Raw genomic sequence first — 19,622 nt, forward strand, 5'->3', positions numbered from 1 at the left:
ACCTGGCCACCCCACCAGGTTCCCTGATATATTCTTCTGGGCCCCGCACCGCCAGCCCAGACGTGGTGGGCAGTGATGGGCATTCGGAGATGGGGAGAGCTATCCATCTGCCCACTCACGGCAGGCAGTGGGGCACAAACTGCTTTAAGGAAGATGTGGCTGATGGAGCCATCCTAAACCCTGTGTGGTCATCAGAGCCAGAGGCAGTGCCGCGTGACACAGTGGCTCTCATCCCACCTTCGGGTCCATCCTAAACGAGCTTGTTTCCCTGGACTGACACATTCTGGTCATGGGGAGAGGGTAGGGGGATGAATTTTCTCTTACATTTGCAGAGGGATTCAATTAGGTCTCTGAATAACCAGCCAGGCAGGTGGGCACAGTAATTGGCTAGAACGGCTTTCACTGCCCTCTGCTGGCCAGAAGCAGTATAACTGGCCCAGTGTTTTCAGACCTCCATGGTTGCTGGGGTTTTGGGCTGGGTTTTCCTTAATGTGGAGAGCCGGCTGGGTCCTGACCCTGCCTCACTCAAGGTGCGCCTGCGGGTGCTGCTGAGTGAGGGTGGCGGTTTGCACTCCCTTGAAAAAACTCTGCCAGGACTTCATGGTGCCTCTCACAGGGCTTCAGGGGAACAGAGGGCCCAGGGGCGGGTGCCCACCTTCAGGCGTTTCACGTTCCCTCCTGGGAACTTGTCTAACACACTCATCCCCGGGCAAGCCGTGCCCAGCAGTGTGCAGGGGTCTACGTGCCTCGTCTCAGGGAATCCTCGGGAAAGCACTGACACACACACACCCACACCCACACCCACCCACACACACGCCCACACACCCCCCCCACACACACACACATACACACCCACACACACACATACACACACAGCGCTCCTGTGCCCATTTCACAGACAGGGAAACGGAGGCCCAGCTAGGTTAAACTCTTGCTCAAGGTCACTCAGCCCAAAAGGGAAGCAGCTGGAATGCGAACCCTGTTTTCACTGAGGCTTCATGTTAATGATTACCTGTGGGTTCCACGGCCTCTCAAAATGAGTTCGTGAATTTTATGGTGTTCAGATGTACTGGACCTTTTCATCATGAGTGAAATACTACTTTGGGATACGATAAACATAATATACTCAAGAATATTTTCTTAAATGTAAACTTGGTGGTGAGAAATAAGTCTAATTGGCACAGAAGGAAACGTTATTTTGTTTCCCCAACACAAATGGATTTTAAACACAATGTATGCTCATGATTTTAAGACATACAATTAGAAACAACAAGACTATAAAGAGAAGGAAATCCACCCCCACCCAGGACCCTCACTCTCTGCTTTTCTCAACCGCAACCGGGGTTCCCCAGGAACGTTCTAGACATGCGTAAACTGCGCGTGATGCCAAAAGGGTTTGAGGCGGGCCCTGTCAGTCACCTGTCGACGGTGGTGAGCACCGTGATGCCCTCCCTCTGCAAGTGCACCAGCTTGCAGGGCTTGATGCAGGGGGAGCCCCCCAGGCGCTGGACGTCCCACACCACCAGCTTCCCTTCCATTGTGGCCGAGAGGATTTGGGTCAAATGCAAGTGAAACACGGACTGGCTGAATTTTCCCACGAGCTTGTTGAACGTCTGGTTCAAAACACAGGATAGGAGTCACCACTGGTCATAAATATCAAACAGTGGATCACATTAAGCCGAAATACTGTGGGGAAAAGAGAGAGGGAAGAAAAGATCACAGGGACCCCACTGTCAGGGATCGCCACGGGCCAGGTGGTTCTGAGGCCCTGAGGTTGGCTGGGCCGGGCGGTTCTGGGGCCCTGAGGTTGGCTGGGCCGGGCGGTTCTGGGGCCCCGAGGTTGGCTGGGCCGGGCGGTTCTGGGGCCCTGAGGTTGGCTGCGTGCAGGCAAAGGGCACTGCTGTGCTCTGTCCAGCAAACTGTCCACCTAAAGCCCATGAACAAGCGCTTAGTCAGTATTCCCATACGGGCAGCTTGGCTTCTGCAGGTTGCAAAGGCTGGTAAAGAAGCAAAAGCGTGCTCTGCTTACAAAACACCATAAAATGAGTCCCCGGTCTCCTCCAGTCCTAAGGTACCTTTCCATCACAGGAAATCATTTAAGGGGCCAGCGTCATGGTGCAGCAGGTTACCCACCACCTGCGGCACTCACATCCCATGAGTGCTGGTGAGTCCTGGGGGCTCTACTTCTGATCCAGCTCTCTGCTAACGCACCTGGGAAAGCAGCAGAAGGTGGCCCCCAAGTACTTGGGCCCCTGCACCCATGTGAGCGACCTAGATGGAATTCCAGACTCCTGCCTTCAGCCTGGCCCACCCACAGCCGTTGTGGCCATTTAGGGAGGGAGCCAGCACGTGGAAGATCTCTTTCTCTCTCTCTGTCACTCTGCTTATCAAATAAATAAAAATAAATCTAAAAAAAATCAGAGCGGTGACTCAAACACAGGCACTCTGTGCTGCCCCAGCGGCAACTTAACTGCAGGGCCAAACCCCACCCGCCTCATTTTCAATGACACTCACGTGATTTTCAACTGACAATTCAATATGGATGGAGGAGCCAAGTAACACATTTTAAATTATTTCCCGATGGCTCGAGTAAGAGGTGCGAAGAGCTGCCCTGAGCAACTACACTTGTATAAACACAGAGGCCAAGTACAAAGACGCGTGCTCACTTTTTCTGTCAGAAGCGGGGCACTGTGCACGAGGGTGTCTTTCTCTTCGTCCTGATGGGCACAGAAAAAGATCGTCACCACTGAAAACAGACCCAGCCACGAGAACAACAAAATCCAAACACCCACGTGAACAGGGCCAGAGATTTGCAGTTTCTGTGGGTAAGAGAACCTGCTGCCAGGGAAACGTCTAAACCCACCCGCAGGAGAGGCAGATGCACACGGCAGTGCCACCGGTGACCGCGACTCTGCCCCTGGGAGTGACTGCACACCTGCGGTGAATACCGGAGGTGAGGAGTATCGCTGAAGACCAGTGAGTCCAAGTGTATTTGGTCCTGCTTTGCATTTTTTAAATTGAGGTAAAATTCACTTGCTATACAATTAACCGTTAACTGTGTGCAGTGTGCAACTCGGCACAGTTAGTACGATCACAATGCTGCACCACAGCCGCCTCGGCGCAGCTCGGACACACTTTCACCACCAAGGGACACCCTGGGCACCGGCAGCTCCTTAGGCCGCTGCTTGTGAGGCTGGCATTCCTCGTCCTGGCTGCCCGCTTCCGATCCGGCTCCCGGGGCCTGGGAGAGCAGCTGAAGGTGGCCCAAGCCCCTTAGCCCCCGCGCCCACAAGGAGGAGGAGCGTAAGCTTTCACTTGGACGCCCGTAGCGGACACTGCCGCGCCTGGGATCAAGTCCCAGCTATTGCGTCTCCCGTGCAGCTTCCTGCTCACGCTCCTGGGAGGCAGCAAATCATGGCCCAAGGACCTGGGTCCCTGCCACTCACGTGGGAGGCCTGGACTGAGTTCAGTTATGGCTTTGGCCTTGCCTGGCCTTGGCTGTTGCAGCCATTTGGAGACTGAACCAGGAGCCTCTGCCGGGTCTCCCACATGGGTGCAGAGACTGAAGCACTTGGGCCACCCTCCGCTGCTTTCCCAGGCACATGAACAGGGAGCCAGACCAGAAGTGGAGCAGCTGGGACATGAACTGATGTCCATACGGGATGCCACTGTACCAGGCCAGGGCTTTAACCTGCTGAGCCACAGCGCTGGCCCCCCTAATTTCTTTCCAAAAGGAAATAAAGTCCAAGGTCTCAAAAAATTCCTCTATTTGGGGGCTGTTATGGCACAGCAAGTTAAGCTGCCACCTGCAATGCCAGCATCTCAAATGGGTGCCAGTTCGAGTCCCAGCTGCTCTACTTCCCTTCCAGCTCCCTGGTAATGTGCCAGGGAAGGCAGCGGAAGATGGTCCAAATGCTTAGGCCCCTGCATCCACGTGGGAGACTTGAAAGAAAATCTTGGCTCTTGGACTGGCACTGCAGTTTAGAGGGCTAAAGGCTCTGCCTGTGGCACCAGCAACCCACATGGGTGCTGGTTTGAGTCCCGGCTGTTCCTCTTCCAATCCAGGTCTCTGCTATAGACTGAGAAAGCAGTAGAAGATGGCCCAGGTGCTTGGGCCTCCGCATCCACATGGGAGACCCAGAAGAAGCTCCTGGCTCCTAGTTTTGGACTGATTTAGCTCCGGCCACAGTGGCCATTACGGGAATGATCCAGAGTATAGAAGACCTCTCTCCTCTCTCTCTCTCTCTCTCTTTTTTATAGAGTTATAGACAGTGAGAGAGAGAGACAGAAAGAAAGGTCTTCCTTCTGTTGGTTCACCCCCCAAATGGCCACTACGGCTGGAGCTACGCCAATCTGAAGCCAGGAGCCAGGTGCTTCCTCCTGGTCTCCCATGCTGGTACAGGGCCCAAGGACTTGGGCCATCCTCCACTGCTTTCCCAGGCCACAGCAGAGAGCTGGACTGTACGAGGAGTAACCCGGACTAGAACCCGGCACCCATATGGGACGCCAGCGCCACAGGCGGAGGATTAACCAAGTGAGCCACGGCGCCGGCCCCTGGCTCCTAGTTTTGGTTCGACCCAGCCCTTGCTGTATTGGACATTTGAGCAGTGAATCAGCAGACGGAAGACCTCTCTCTAACTCTGCCTTTAAAATAAACAAATAAATCATTTTTTAAAAAAAACACATTTCAAATAAATATTACTTTAAAAATTAAATGAAATGTAATCATCTGCATCTGATTTATTTATTTTAAAGATTTATTTATTTACTGATAGAGTCAGAGGCACAGAGAGAGAAAGAGAGGGGTCTTCCATCCCCTGATTCACTCCCCAAATGGCTGCAAAAGCCGAGGCTGAGTTGATCTGAAGTCAGGAGCCAGGAGATTCCTCCGGGTCTCCCACGCAGGTGCAGGGCCCAAGGACTTAGGCCACCTTTTACTGCTTTCCCAGGCCACAGCAGAGAGCTGGATCAGAAGCATAGCAGCTGGGACTCACACCAGCACCACACAGGATGCCTGCACTGCAGGCAGCGGCTTTACCCACTACACCACAGCGCCAGCCCCTTCTGATTTAATATGCTAATTTCCATTAGGACTAAAATAAATACTATAATTAAAGCAAAACATTCTAATATATATTCATTGCCTCCTAAGTAGATACTATAGTGGGATATTACCAAAACATATAAACTCAAAGAATGAACAAATCACTTGTATCCACATCTAAAACAAATCAAGATAGTCCCACTTACCCATGAATAATATATCGCTTGTGTTTTGCTATTGCTCACCAATTCCTTATTATTCTTTGGGTTAAAGATAAGGTAGTTCTGAAACAAAAGGCAGGGAAATGTGTTACAGGAGAACAAAATTTCCGACACTCCTTGGTTAAGCTGAACATTAATGCAGTTTTAATTCAGACAGATAACTGAGCAGGGGCGGAAACAGAAAAGAAAAGGCATTTAGGCCGGCGCCGCGGCTCACTAGGCTAATCCTCTGCCTTGTGGCGCCAGCACACCGGGTTCTAGTCCCAGTCGGGGCGCTGGATTCTGTCCCGGTTGCCCCTCTTCCAGGCTAGCTCTCTGCTGTGGCCAGGGAGTGCAGTGGAGGATGGCCCAAGTGCTTGGGCCCTGCACCCCATGGGAGACCAGGAGAAGCACCTGGCTCCTGCCATCGGATCAGCGTGGTGCGCCGGCCGCAGCGACCATTGGAGGATGAACCAACGGTAAAGGAAGACCTTTCTCTCTGTCTCTCTCTCTCTCACTGTCCACTCTGCCTGTCAAAAAATAAAAAATAAATAAATAAATAAAAATAAAAAAAGAAAAGAAAAGAAAAGGCATTTAGTAGGCCATGAGGACAGCAGCTAAACACTGGCTGCTAAAATAAATAGTGCTGAGTGTGCTCCCTTTCTAGGCTTATTTATTATAATTAATTGTCTACAAATTGGAATAAGCAAAAGTGAAGTAGAATTTACCAATAAACTCCATTTTGTGTCCTTTTGGACAGAAATGCCTGCATATACTTTTTTTGAAGACAGAGAGAGAGATCTTCCATTCAAAGGTTCACTCCCCAAATGGCCAAAATGGCTGTAGCTAGTCTGGCTCAAAGCCAAGAGCCGTGGGGCTAAGGATGTGGCTTGGTGGGCTAGGCCTCTGCCTGAGACGCCGGAATCCTATATGGGCGCGGGTTCGAGTCCCAGCTGTTCCTTCTCCCATCCAGCTCTCTGGAAAGGCAATAGAAGACGCCCCAGTTCCTTGGGTCCCTGTACCCGCATGGGAGGCCCAGAGGAAGCTCCTGGCTCCTGGCTTCAGATTGTCTCAGCTCCAGCTTTTGTGGCCATTTGTGGAGTGAACCAGAGGATGGAAGACCTCTCTCTCTGTTTCTCCCTCTCTGTCTGTAACTCTGTCTCTTAAATCAAAAAAAAAAAAAAAAAAAAAAAAAAAAAAAAAAAAAGCCAAGAGCCCAGAACTCCATCTGAGTCTCCCATATAGATGGCAGGGGCCCAAGTACTTGGGCCGTCCTCTGCTGCTTTCCCAGGCACATTAGCAGGAGCTGGATCAGAAGCAGAGCAGCCAGGACATAAACTGGCTCTCTGAGACAGGATGCTGGCACTGCAGATGGCTTAGCCCAGTGTGCCACAATCCGGCTCCTGCACACACATTTCTGAAGTTGACAGGGCCACAAGATAACTTGGAATAAATGCAAGACTCTGGAAGGGGACTCTGACTCCTGCCAAGGTGGCAAACACCATGGGTCGCTGGCTCCCTTGTCAAAAATCAATCCTTCAGAAGCCACAGATGTGAAAGAAACATTAAATGCAGAAACCAAGCAGTAAGAACGACATCAACATGAGCTGCTCCTGGGGAGCCCTGGGATGCATGTATGGGAGGCACCTGCGAGGAAGGGCTGCAGGAGGCGGGAAGAGAGATGCATGCAGGTCCCGTTGCTGCCACAGCCCCCGTCTCTACACCTGATACCAGCCTCCTGCTTGCTGCAACACTGCGGGGACGTGAACCACCAATGCAGCATCTGAGAATTCACATCAGGATGGCACAGACGGCTGGACGGGGTGAGCAATGGATGACGGCAAGGACCGGAAGTCAGCTTCACATCACCTCAACCTCTGATTAAAGCGCCACTCTGCCAGTGAAAAGTAAACCCTCCTTGGAGGACATTACCACCCTGAGCCTCAAGTTATTTCTATGGGGCCAGCATTGTCGCTCCCCGTCTTCGTGGAGGAACGACACAGGACCCTGCGCTGTTCTTTGGTCTGCTCGGCCCTCCCCGGGTTTGCTGCTGGTTCTTCCCGGGTTGGCTACCGTCCCTTCCACCTCCGTGGAAGGGCGGTTCCCCCTGCCACATTCCCCACTTCCGCGGGGGAGCGGCACACCGCCGGCCGGCTCTCTGGGGGCTGCACAGGTGTTCCTCTTAGATGTTCCCGGTGCATGCCGTCTCTCTCCTCCTTTATAGTCCTCCTCCGCCAATCCCAACTCGGCTGCCCACACGCCGAGTACGCTGCTCTCCTCCAATCAGGAGCAGGTCCTGCTGCTTATTGGCTGAACTGGAGGCAGCTGTGTAGAAGCTGTTTTCTCCTCTCCCAGCGCCATATTGTGGGAGAGCAGATGCACAGAATAAGTCTTAATTCCAGTAACTTAGTCTAGTCCGAGTTGCTCCCCACAAGCATTGTGGCACAGTGGTTATGAGATGCCAACATCCCATGTGGGCACCTGTTCAAGTTCCCCAGCTGCTCCACTTCAGATCCAGTTCCCTGCTAAATGGCCTGGAAAAGCAGCAGATGATGGACCAAGGACTTGGGCACCTGCACCCAAGGCGGGTGAACTGAATGAGGCTCCTGGCCTCGGCCCAGCCATTACAGACATTTAGGGGGTGAACCAGAAGATGGAGGATCTGTCTGTCACTCTTTCAAATAAATCATCAATATATATACATATTTCTTGCAACACACAGTAAAGAAGACAGAGGAAGGAGAGACAGCAATGTAGAGAACTCTTCTAGATGTTTTACTGGGAAATATGTCAAAGGCAACAGCTAGAAAGAAACCCAGAGTCAAAGGTGCTCTTGAAGACGGGTGACAGGGCCAGTGTGTGGTATTGCAGGGTAGCAGGTAAAGCCGCCACCTGAAATACCGGCATTGCAAACTAGCCCCAGTTCAAGTCCCAGCTGCCCTACTACTAATCCAGCTGCTTGCTAATGCACCTGGGAAAGCAGCAAAAAATGACCTAAGTGCTTGGGTCTCTGCACCCATGTGAGGGTTCCCAGCTTCTGACTTCAGATTGGTTCAGCCCCAGCAGTTGTGGCCATCTGGGGAGAGAACCAGCAGATGCAAGATCTCTCTCTCTAGCTTTCTCTCTCTTTCTCTCTCTAACTGCCTTCCAAGTAAATAAATAAATCTTAACAACAAAAGACGGATGACAACGACCCAGGATAGGGCAAGCTGGTGGCCACAGCACAGGCGCTTGACGAGCGGGAGGGCATGGGTCCAGAGCTCTGCCCTGCCGGTGACTGAAGGGAAAAGGAGACGGTCAGGCTGAGGGGAGCCAGAGTCATCTACAGGTCAGCACAGGCCCCCAGGCAGTTTGGCAGCAGCAGAGTCCGTCCGTGACATTCTGCACATGTGGCTGGCAGCGGCTTGCTTGGCGTTAAAGCAAGTAGGGGGATCTCTGAGCGGGAGGAACACTGGGGCGAGTGCTCGCTGGCATGTGCCGTGTGGAGTTGGGAGGCCACGCATGAGCCCCTCGCAGCACCTGGCACAGAGCAGGACTGGATGAACGAGACAACACAGACAGAGAGGGAGAGACAGAGGGAAAGGTCTTCCAGGTGCTGGCTCACTCCCCAAATGACCACAACGACTGGAGCTGGGCCGATCCAGAGCCAGGAGCCAGGAGCTCCTTCCAGGTCTCCCATGGGAGTGCAGGGGCCCAAGGACTTGGGTCATCTGCTGCCGCTTTGCCAGGCCATAGCTAGCAGAGAGCTGAGTGGGAAGAAGAACAGCTGGGACACAAACCAGCACCCATGCAGGATGCCAGCGCCGCAGGCAGAGGCTTAGCCTACTACACCCTGGCGCCAGCCCCTATTTATTTACTTTTAAAAGATGTACGTATGTATGTATTTGAAAGGCAGAATGACAGACAGAAAAGACAGAGAGAGAGAGATCTGCATTATGGTGTGGCGGGTTACGTTGCCGCTGCGACACTGGCATCCCATATCAGAGTGCTGGCTTGAGTCCTGGCTGCTCTGCTTCTGATCCAGCTCCCTGTCAGCCTGGGAACGCGCAGATGACGATTCAAGTACTTGGACCTTGCTACCCATGTGGGAGACCCAGAAGGACTTTCTAGCTCCTGGCTTCTGGCTGGCCCAGACCCAGCTGTTGCAGTCATTTGGGGAAGGAACCAGCACGTGGAAAATCTCTTTCTATATGTCTCTCCCTCTCGCTCTGCCACTTTGCCTTTCAAATAGATAAATAGATCTTTTTAAAAAATAAAATGAATAAAAAGTTCTACTGCACCAAAATAAAATCCCACGGAAACAGTGAGCTTGGACCTGGCCTTGGTGTAGCTGTCACAAGGAGCTTACCTGGAAACCGTACTCTTTGGGGAGCTCCAGGGTGCAGGCTGGCGTCTCCACTGCTAACGTCCACTTCCAGATGCACACCTTCTGCAAATGGCAGCACAGGGAGCAGGAGACAGGCTCAGAAGGCAGCCGGCACAACCTGCACCGCCTGGGGTGACGCCGAAGCTGCGCGTGCTGAACTGCAGGCAGGCGGGCCCAGGCTCGGGGGGTGGAGTCTGCGCATCTCCTGAGAACGTCCCAGACGCCAAGTGGCTGCAGCAGAGCTGGCCACGGGGACACTCCTGGCAGCTCGGCCAGCTGCTGAGGCCAATCCAGAGGGCCCTTTACCTGGATTTCGGCATCTGAGATGGTGGCCAGGTACTTGGCATCGCGCGTGATGGCTATGGCCCTGATGCCGCTTCCATCGGGGCAGCTGTCAAAGATGGTGTGCACGGGGATGCTGCACGACAGGACAGGGAGGCGGGCACTCGCACCGGGGCTCGCACCTCCCCAGACAGCACACAACGGGGTCTCTGTGTACAGTGGGACACGACGCGGCCGGAAAGAGGAATGAGGCAATGGCACAGGCTATGGCACGGGGGAGCCCTGGGAACGTGAAGCCCGGTGCGAGAAGCCAGATGCACGTGATTCACCTCCAGGAAGTGTCCAGGGCGGGCAGATCCCTAGATGGAAAGCAGACTGACCTGTGGTTGCTGGGTGGGGGGTGGGGACGGGATGCGACCTCCCACGGGTACAGGGTCTCCTCCTTGGGTGACGAAAATGTTTTGGGGCTCAGAGGAGGTGACGCTTCCACACTGGTGTATCGACTACATGCCACTCCAGTGCACACTTCAAAATGGAATTTTCCCTCAGCGACAAAAAGCCCAACCAGAGGCTGGATGTGAGCTGTGGACCCGAGTCCTGAGTCCCTTGTCCACCTGTTAACTGGGTGGGGGTCCCATGCTTGGCACTTTGCTTTGCAGCCTAGTGGTTAAGACACCCACGTCCCACATCAGAGTAACTGGGCTCAAGTCCCAGCCCCAATTTCTGGCTCCAGCTTCCTGCTCACACAGCCCCTCAGCAGCAGTGATGGTTGGGTTCCTGCCACCCACAGGGGAGACTTGGATTGCATCTCCAACTTCTGCCTTCAGCCCTGGCCTTTGGGAGAGAACCAATGCATCGGAACTTTCTGTTCCTATGTTTCTCTCTCTCTCTCTCTCTCCCTATCTCCCTATCTCTCTCTCTGCCTTTCAAATAAAAATTAAAATTAAAAAAAATGAAGACTTGGACACTGGCCCAGCTCCCGGGAAAAGAGGCACTCTCCCACACAAGTGGGAGCACAAGCCGGCATGATATATCCAGACAGAAACTTGGCTCCACTTATCTGAATTTTAAATGCACATAGCATATCACCCAGCACTTCCACTCCTGTGACTTTCTCTGGAGAAAAGAAAAAAGTCAACAAGGAGAAATGAAAATCCATGGACTTTGTGTACCACTCTAATACCAAAAGTGAAATAACACAAATATCTAACAACCAAAGGAGTGTTAAGAAATACTGTGGCTAAGCCACATAGTGAAAAACTATTCTGCCCTCAATAAAAAAAAAAAAAAAAAAAAAAAAAAAAAAAAAAAAAACAAGATAGGGAGCAGGTGTTTAGCCTAGCAGTTAAGATGTCACTTAACGGGGCCAGCTCTGTGGTGTAGCAGATAAAGTCGCTGCCTGCAGCACCAGTATCCCATATGGGCACCAGTTCAAGTCCTGGTTGCTCCACCTCCGATCCAGCTCTCTGCTATGGCCTGGGAAAGCAGTAGAAGATGGCCCAAGTCCTTGGGCCCCTGCACCCACGTGGGAGACCCAGATGAAGCTCCTCATTCCTGGTTTTGGCCTGGCCCAGCCCTGGCTGTTGTGGCCATTTGGGAAGTGAACCAGCAGACAGACGATCCTCTCCGTCTCCCTCTCACTTCTCTTCTCCTTCTCCCCTTCCCTCTCCCTCTCTGTAACTCTTTCAAACAAATAAATAAATCTAAAAAAAAAAAAAAAAAGTCACTTAAGACGCTCATGTTCTGTACCAGAGTGCCTGGTTTGGGTCCCAGCCCCAGCTCCTGACTCAGTTTCCTACTAATGCAGACCCTGGGAGGCCGCAGTGATGGCTCAAGTAGTGGAGTACCTGCCCCTCGTGTGGGAAACCTGGACTGAGTTCCTGGCTTCAGCCCTGGCCCGATCCCAGCTGTTGAGGGCATCTGGGGAATGAATCAGTGTACAGGAGCTCCCTCTATCTCTGCCTCTCAAATAAGTATCTAAAAATGTTTTTAAAAGAATGAATTAAATGTGGGAAAGTGGCCAAAACTTGGTAAAAAACATAAGTTGAGAAACAACATAGACAGTGACATCTGTGCACGTGTGTGCATGTGTGTGAGCACACACGTGTGTGTAAAAGCTTGGAGGACGAGGCTCCATAAACAATGCTTAATGTCTGGAGACGGGGTTGGATGAGGCAGGACCTTCCTTGGCTTTCCACCCCACTTTAGAATTGCATGCATCACACACAGCCTTTGGAGTCCCCATAAGGGAGCAGACACAGGCTCAGTATGTCCTACCAGTGCCCTGTGGGAACACAGTCTGGGTCTTAGCTGAGGACCACTCAGGTTCTATTAAGTATACAGAAGATGAACTCAGCTGGACTTGTACTATTAACATATGTGTAGTAAGAGAATTTGCTCAATTCCTTAGGAACATAGGACTTCTAAAAAAAAGATTTATTTATTTTTGAAATAGAGTCACATAGAGAAGGAGCGACAGAGAGAGATCCATCCTCTGGTTCATTCCCCAAATGGCCACAATGATCAGGGCTGGGCCAGGCCTAAGCCAGGAGCCAGGAGCTTCCTCTAGGTGTTTCACATGGGTGGCAGGGGTCCAGGGACTCGGACCATCTTCCACTGCTTTTCCAGGCACATTAGCAGACGCTGGATCCTAAGTGGAACAGCCAGGACCCAAACCAGTTCCCATTTGGGATGCTGGCGCTACAGGCAGAAGCTTAACACACTGCGCCACAGTGCCAGCCCAAGTAGCAAGTGACATTTTAGAGAATTTGAAGGACCAGTTCTGTGGAATAGCAGGTAAAGCCGTGGCATCAGTGACCCATATGGGCCTGGTTCAAGTCCCAGCTGCTCCACTTCCAGTCCAGCTCCATGCTAATGACTGGGAAAGCAGCAGAAGACAGCCCAAGTCCTTTGGCCTTGTATCCATGTGGGAGACCCTGAACAATCTCCTTACTCTGGCTGTTGTGGCCATTTGGGGAATAAACTAGCAGATGGAAGATATCTCTGTCTTTCTCTCTCTCTGTAACTCTACCTTTTAAATAATTAAATATAAATAAATAAATGTTTAAAAGAGAGAGAGAATTTGAAATGTCAGAGTCCAACAGATTAGATCTGGATATCTAATTTACAATATGTAGTTGATGCAGACTTGTGATTTTAAATCAAAACCAAATTAGGTATATAAGCAATATTACAACACTTAAGAGAAATTAAGATTTACCTAATTTATGTATAAATTATTAAATTTATAAGAATCACTTAAGTACTGGTGAAGCATCTGTTTATCAGACAGCTAAAAAACTTAAAATGACAGTATATTCAATTTCTAAATGCAGTTTAAAAAGGAGTTAAGAACCAAATTTGTGAGGGCAAACATTAATGGATGTATTCCCAAAGGTGATTGCAAAAATATGGTACATATTTAAGTTGAACGAAGAATTATGGTTTCTAATTTATCACCTTAATAAAGTGAATCTTTTTTTAAAGATTTATTTTATTTATTTGAAAGACAGAGGTTTTTTTTTTTTTTTTTTTTTTTTTTTGACAGGCAGAGTGGACAGTGAGAGAGAGAGAGACAGAGAGAAAGGTCTTCCTTTGCCATTGGTTCACCTTCCAATGGCCGCCGCGGCTGGCGCACCGCGCTGATCCGATGGCAGGAGCCAGGAGCCAGGTGCTTCTCCTGGTCTCCCATGGGGTGCAGGGCCCAAGCACTTGGGCCATCCTCCACTGCACTCCCGGGTCACAGCAGAGAGCTGGCCTGGAAGAGGGGCAACCGGGACAGAATCCGGCGCCCCGACCGGGACTAGAACCCGGTGTGCCGGTGCCGCTAGGCGGAGGATTAGCCTAGTGAGCTGCGGCGCCGGCCAAAAGACAGAGTTTACAGAGAGAGGTAGAGCCAGAGAGCGAGGTCTTCCATCTGCTGGTTCACTCCCCAGATGGCTGCAATGGTCAGAGCTGATCTGATCTGAAGCCAGGAGCCAGGAGCTTCTTCTGGGTCTGCCACTCAGGTACAGGGGCCCAAGGACTTGGGCCATCTTCTACTGCTTTCCCAGGCCATAGCAGAGAGCTGGATCGGAAGTGGAGCAGCCAGGACTTGAACCAGAGCCCATATGGGATGCCGGCACTGCAGGTGGCAGTTTTACCCATTATGCCACAACACCAGCTACTCTCCATTTTTTTTTTTTTTTTTTTTTTTTTTTGACAGGCAGAGTGGACAGTGAGAGAGAGAGACAGAGAGAAAGGTCTTCCTTTGCCGTTGGTTCACCCTCCAATGGCCGCCGCGGCCGGCGCGGTGCAGCCGGCGCACCGCGCTGATCCGATGGCAGGAGCCAGGAGCCAGGTGCTTCTCCTGGTCTCCCATGGGGTGCAGGGCCCAAGCACCTGGGCCATCCTCCACTGCACTCCCTGGCCACAGCAGAGAGCTGGCCTGGAAGAGGGGCAATCGGGACAGAATCCGGCGCCCCGACCGGGACTGGAACCCGGTGTGCCAGCGCCGCTAGGCGGAGGATTAGCCTAGTGAGCCGCGGCGCCGGCCCTTACTCTCCATTTCTGATCCAGCTTCCTGCTAGTGTGCACCCTGGGAGGTAGCAGTGATGGCCGAAAAGGTCAGAGATCCCTGCCACCCACGTCAAAGACCTGGATCAAGTTCTGGGCTCCTGGCTCCGGCCAGACCCAGCCTCAGCTCTTGTGGGCATTTGGAAGATCTCCATCTCTCCTACTCTGTCACTCTACCTTTCAAAGAAATACTTTTTTAGATATTAAGATAATTTATTCTTCCATTACATGTTTCAAAATGATTTTTTAAAAAATCAGCAGGGGGCCAGTGCTGTGGTGTAGCAAATAAAGCTTCCCCTGCAGTGCTGGCATCCCCTATGGGCACCAGTTTGAGTCCCCGCTGCTCCGCTTCTGATCCAGCTCCCTGCTAATGACCTGAGAAAGCAGTGGTGGATGGCCCAAGTGCTTGGGCCCCTGCACCTCAGTGGGAGACCCGGAGGAATCTCCTGGCTCCTGGCTTCAGATCAGCTCAGCTCTGGCTATTGAGGTTATTTGGGGAGTGAACCAATGGAAGGAAGGCCTCTCTCTCTGGCTCTGGCTCTCGCTCTCTCTGTAACTCTGTCTTTCAAATAAATAAAAGAAATCTTTAAAAAAAAAATCATAGCAGGATCAAAGTCAAGTCGCCATCCAAGCTCCCAGAGGCCCCTGTTCGGTCCGTGGACATCGTGAGTAGCACTGCTCCTGCCCACCAAGATTCCTCTACTCTTTCTGAGGTGCCCTGGCAGGAAAGTAGCCATAAGCGAGGAACTTTTTGGTTTCAGCGTCCCCAGGGCTGACGTGGGGAGGGTACGGGGCTGCCGCACAGCTACCTGAGCCTGGGCTCCGGCCAGGAGACCCCCAGCAGATCTGACTACCCACGGGGAGGCTCGCCTGCATTTCTAGCCATCAGAGCCCATCAAGAAGGTAATGACAACAGTCATCGTGGGGAGAACATCAGAGCATCCCAGCCAACGGGCAGCCTGCAAACCCCCTGGCCTGCGACCCTCCAGGCCATCGAGGCCATCAGAGACAAGGAAAAGCCGAGGAACGGCCATCACCAAGAAGGGCTGAAGAGACAAGACACCCACAGCCAACGGGGGTGCCCTGGAGGAACCCTGGGATAGAGAGGGGGCACTATGGCCGGCACCGTGCCGGTTCTGTCCCGGTTGCCCCTCTTCCAGGCCAGCTCTCTGCTGTGGCCAGGGAGTGCAGTGGAGGATGGCCCAAGTGCTTGGGCCCTGCACCCCATGGGAGACCAGGAGAAGCACCTGGCTCCTGCCATTGGATCAGCGCGGTGCGCCAGCCATAGCATGCAGCCGGAGCGGCCATTGGAGGGTGAACCAACGGCAAAGGAAGACCTTTCTCTCTGTCTCTCTCTCACTGTCCACTCTGCCTGTCAAAAAAATAAAAAAAATAAAAAAGAGGGGGGGGCACTGCCGGGGACAGAAGGGGACCCCAGCCACTCTAGGTGTTGGCTGAGAACAGGTGTGACCGTATTGCTCTGAGATGGGCACAACAGGGAAAGCTGGGTGCAGGGCAATGGGGGGACCTCGACCTGATCTAGAAACAGTCCAGGGATCACAAGCAAAGGCAACGGGGGGCTGTGAGCAGAGAGGAGCCGTTAGAAGCAGAGAGAGGCTGCGGGAGACCCGCAGGGGACTGCCTCCCGCCGTCAACACAGCTACGGCCACGGCAGGGCAAGTAAACAGAACACAGCCAATGAGCGGTGCATCCACGATCCAGTGTGGACAGCTCCAAATGTGGATGGACAGCCAGGGCGGGGGGACGCTCGGTGGTGACACGGATGGACACCCAGGGTGGGGGGACGCTCGGTGGTGACACGGATGGACAGCCAGGGCGGGGGGACGCTCGGTGGTGACACGGATGGACAGCCGGGGCGGGGGGACGCTCGGTGGTGACACGGATGGACAGCCGGGGCGGGGGGACGCTCGGTGGTGACACGGATGGACAGCCGGGGCGGGGGGACGCTCGGTGGTGACACGGATGGACAGCCGGGGCGGGGGGACGCTCGGTGGTGACACGGATGGACAGCCGGGGTGGGGGGATGGGGCGGGGACATGGTGGTGACACGGATGGACAGCCGGGGCAGGGGGACGCTCGGTGGTGACACGGATGGACAGCCAGGGCGGGGGGATGCTTGGTGGTGACACGGATGGACAGCCAGGGCGGGGGGACGCTTGGTGGTGACACGGATGGACAGCCAGGGCGGGGGGACGCTTGGTGGTGACACGGATGGACAGCCAGGGTGGGGGGACACTTGGTGGTGACACGGATGGACAGCCAGGGCAGGGGGACGCTCAGTGGTGACACAGATGGACAGCCAGGGCGGGGGACGCTCGGTGGTGACACAGATGGACAGCTGGGGTGGGGGGATGGGGTGGGGACATGGTGGTGACATGGATGGACAGCCAGGGCAGGGGACACTTGGTGGTGACACAGACAGCCGGGGCAGGGGACGCTCAGTGGTGACTATTAAGGACTGTCCTGGTAAGTTTGGCATCTGGCATCGGCTTACACTCGGAGCTTGTGCCAACTGGGTTACTATGAGTCAGCCTCCTCTGGCTTACCCTGGAATAATCTTCTGGGCACTGGTATGACCATGCCTGGCCCCAGAAAGCAGGGACAGGGTCACGAGGCAAAGCCTACCCTGTGAAGGAGTCCCATATGATGATCAGGCAGCCGGGCCCCTTGTCCGCCGTGGCAATCCAGCGCCGGTCTTCGCTGACACACAGGCAGGAGATGACGTTCGGGTGGCCCTGTGGAGACGGACAGAAATGCTTTCCAACACCCAGGATGTCGCCCGGCCCCGGCACCAGCAGCGGAAGCCGGGCCCACCGAGAGCTCTGAGTTCCTCTCCAGGCTCCTGCGGCTGAAAGTTCAACTCCATTGGGTCCCCACCTCCCCTCCCCCCCACCCAGGGGCCCCTCCACCTCCTGGTGGGCAGCTCTCAGCCCTTCTCCAAACACCAGAAGGATGGGCCACACCCACACAGATGGGGCCTCCCTGGGGGCTGAGGCCCGTGCCCAACTCGCAAGCCTGGCTGAAAGTAAACACCTGGGCTCTCCCTGTCCCGGCCCCCAAGCTCCCCACCAGCCTCACTCTGGGAGCAAAAATACTCCTCACTCTGCCTCCACTCCATCCTCCTACAATCGTCCCCCACAGTCCCCCAACAAGGGGGCAGCCCTCCCCGCTGGGAAACAACCTGCTCCGTCTCCTTCACCCCCACTGGGCGCACCGCCTCCCATCTCCTTCACCCCCACTGGGCACACCGCCTCCCGTCTCCTTCACCCGCACTGGGCGCACCGCCTCCCGTCTCCTTCACCCCCACTGGGCGCTCGGGGCAGCTCTAAGGGGAGTCTCTGTCCCCCAGAGCCTCCACACCCCGCCCCCCGGCATTTCTACATTTCCTCCCACACCCTGTTCACGCTGTGGATCCTGGCGCCTGGGTTCATTCGTTTAACATCCACTGGCGGCCCCATGAGGACAGAGACTAGAGCTGCCTTGCTCATGACCACGGAGCAGACATGGTGCACCCTGGAGCCACGAACGAATGAGGGATGAACTAGCAGCCAAGGCCATTCCCAGCCACCTGACACTGCTGGGGCTGGACTCAAGCTGCCTACATCTCACCTGCACCTGCTCACAACAAGCTCCCCTCCCCCACTGTCCCTGCCCCACTGTCAACCAACCTCCTGCTGGCTGATTTTCCTCCTGTCCATTTCTGGACTTCCAGAAAGTCAATTTCTTTCTTTTTGTTTTTTAAGATTTATTATTTATTTGAAAGTCAGAGTTACACAGAGAGAAGGAGAGGCAGAGAGAGGTCTTCCACCCACTGGTTCACCCTCCAATGGCCACACAGCTGGCGTGCTGCAGCCGGCACACCGCGCTGATCCGATGGCAGGAGCCAGGTGCTTCTCCTGGTCTCCCATGGGGTGCAGGGCCCAAGCACTTGGGCCATCCTCCACTGCACTCCCGGGCCACAGCAGAGAGCTGGCCTGGAAGAGGGGCAACCGGGACAGAATCAGCGACCCGACCGGGACTAGAACCCGGTGTGCTGGCGCCGCCAGGTGGAGGATTAGCCTATTGAGCCGCGGCACCAGCCAGTCAATTTCTTAAGTTGCACTCTTGCATCTTGGATCCCTGGCACAATGCTGAGTGCTGACTGGGCTCTTGGCAAGTGCTCAGTGATGGGGCAGATGCTTGGTGCACCCGCATTCCACATGGGAGTGCCTGAGTTCAGGTCCCGGCTCTCCCTGACTCCAGCTTCTGGCTAGTGTGGGCTCTGGAGTTCAAGTACTTGGGTCCCTGCCACCCATGTGGGAGACGCAGACGGGGCTCCAGGCTCCAGAGTGCCAGGTGCCGCAGGCATTTTGGGAGTGAATCAAGGGTGGAAGATCTCTCGCTCTGTCACTTTGCCTTTCAAAAACTAAAAACTCTGTGATATGTTTGATGTAGGGGTCCACCAGGAAGGTCCTGATGTAACGATGGATGCCCAGTAAGAGGGCGACACAGCGCTGCTGACCAGGTCACCCAGTGGAGACGCACACATCGTGGGAGGCGGCCACAGTGTCAGGCGTGGGGGACGCAGGGTGAGGGGCAGAGCGGCGTGCAAGGAGAGAAGCTGCTGAGGGGAAGCAGGAGGTGGGGGCAGGGACCAGAGGGCCAGGGCAAGGGCCGGCCTCGGGCCCGAAGTGCAGGGCCAGGGTGCCCCCACCTGCAGGTGGTGCTGCCTGTTCCAGAAAGTGTTGTAGATGACCACCGTGTGAGCACAGACGTACAGGAGGACCCTGTGGCGCTCCTCGCGGATGTAGAAGACGGGGAGTGAGCTGTTCCATCCGAACGTCCAGGTCACCGTCTGCAGACGAGAGGGAACACGGGCGAGGGCTGCAGGCGTTGAGCGGCGGGTGCCCGCAGGGGAGGAGCCCGCACCCACAGTCCTGCACGGAGAGGCCGCTCCCAGCGAGTCCCCGACCGCACCGTGGAGGAGCTGCGGGACAGACGCCTGTCACAGAAGGAGGTGAACCCCACGAGGCCTGAGGAGGACGCGTCCCCAACAGGCGAGTCCTCGGGACAGACAGCAAGGCCCCGGGGCGGTGTGATGGAGTTAGCAGGCCCAGCCCACCAGCCCCGTGAGTATGCTAAAAGCCAGCAACAGGGAGAACTTCACCAGGAAACG

General features: G+C 54.2%; 1 protein-coding gene across 6 annotated transcripts in view; it reads right to left on the reverse strand.

The window, feature by feature from the left end:
• Nucleotides 1-19,622, reverse strand: part of CFAP251 (cilia and flagella associated protein 251) — a 72,436-nt gene that overhangs the window by 45,575 nt on the left and 7,239 nt on the right. For 3 of the 6 annotated variants that reach the window (XM_051837763.2, XM_051837760.2, XM_051837767.2), the window contains exons 4-11: nt 19,161-19,301; nt 17,093-17,202; nt 10,222-10,251; nt 9,917-10,028; nt 9,593-9,673; nt 5,251-5,328; nt 2,667-2,717; nt 1,420-1,613 (exon numbers count right to left, since the gene is read on the reverse strand). In XM_051837763.2, coding sequence (XP_051693723.2) covers nt 1,420-1,613; nt 2,667-2,717; nt 5,251-5,328; nt 9,593-9,673; nt 9,917-10,028; nt 10,222-10,251; nt 17,093-17,202; nt 19,161-19,301 — 797 coding nt within the window. The remainder of the gene's footprint in view (nt 1-1,419; nt 1,614-2,666; nt 2,718-5,250; nt 5,329-9,592; nt 9,674-9,916; nt 10,029-10,221; nt 10,252-17,092; nt 17,203-19,160; nt 19,302-19,622) is intronic. The other 3 variants (XM_051837766.2, XM_051837762.2, XM_051837764.2) reach the window with 2 other exon arrangements.

Source organism: Oryctolagus cuniculus, chromosome 21 (genome assembly GCF_964237555.1).
Source record: "Oryctolagus cuniculus chromosome 21, mOryCun1.1, whole genome shotgun sequence".
Taxonomy (NCBI): Eukaryota; Metazoa; Chordata; class Mammalia; order Lagomorpha; family Leporidae; genus Oryctolagus; species Oryctolagus cuniculus.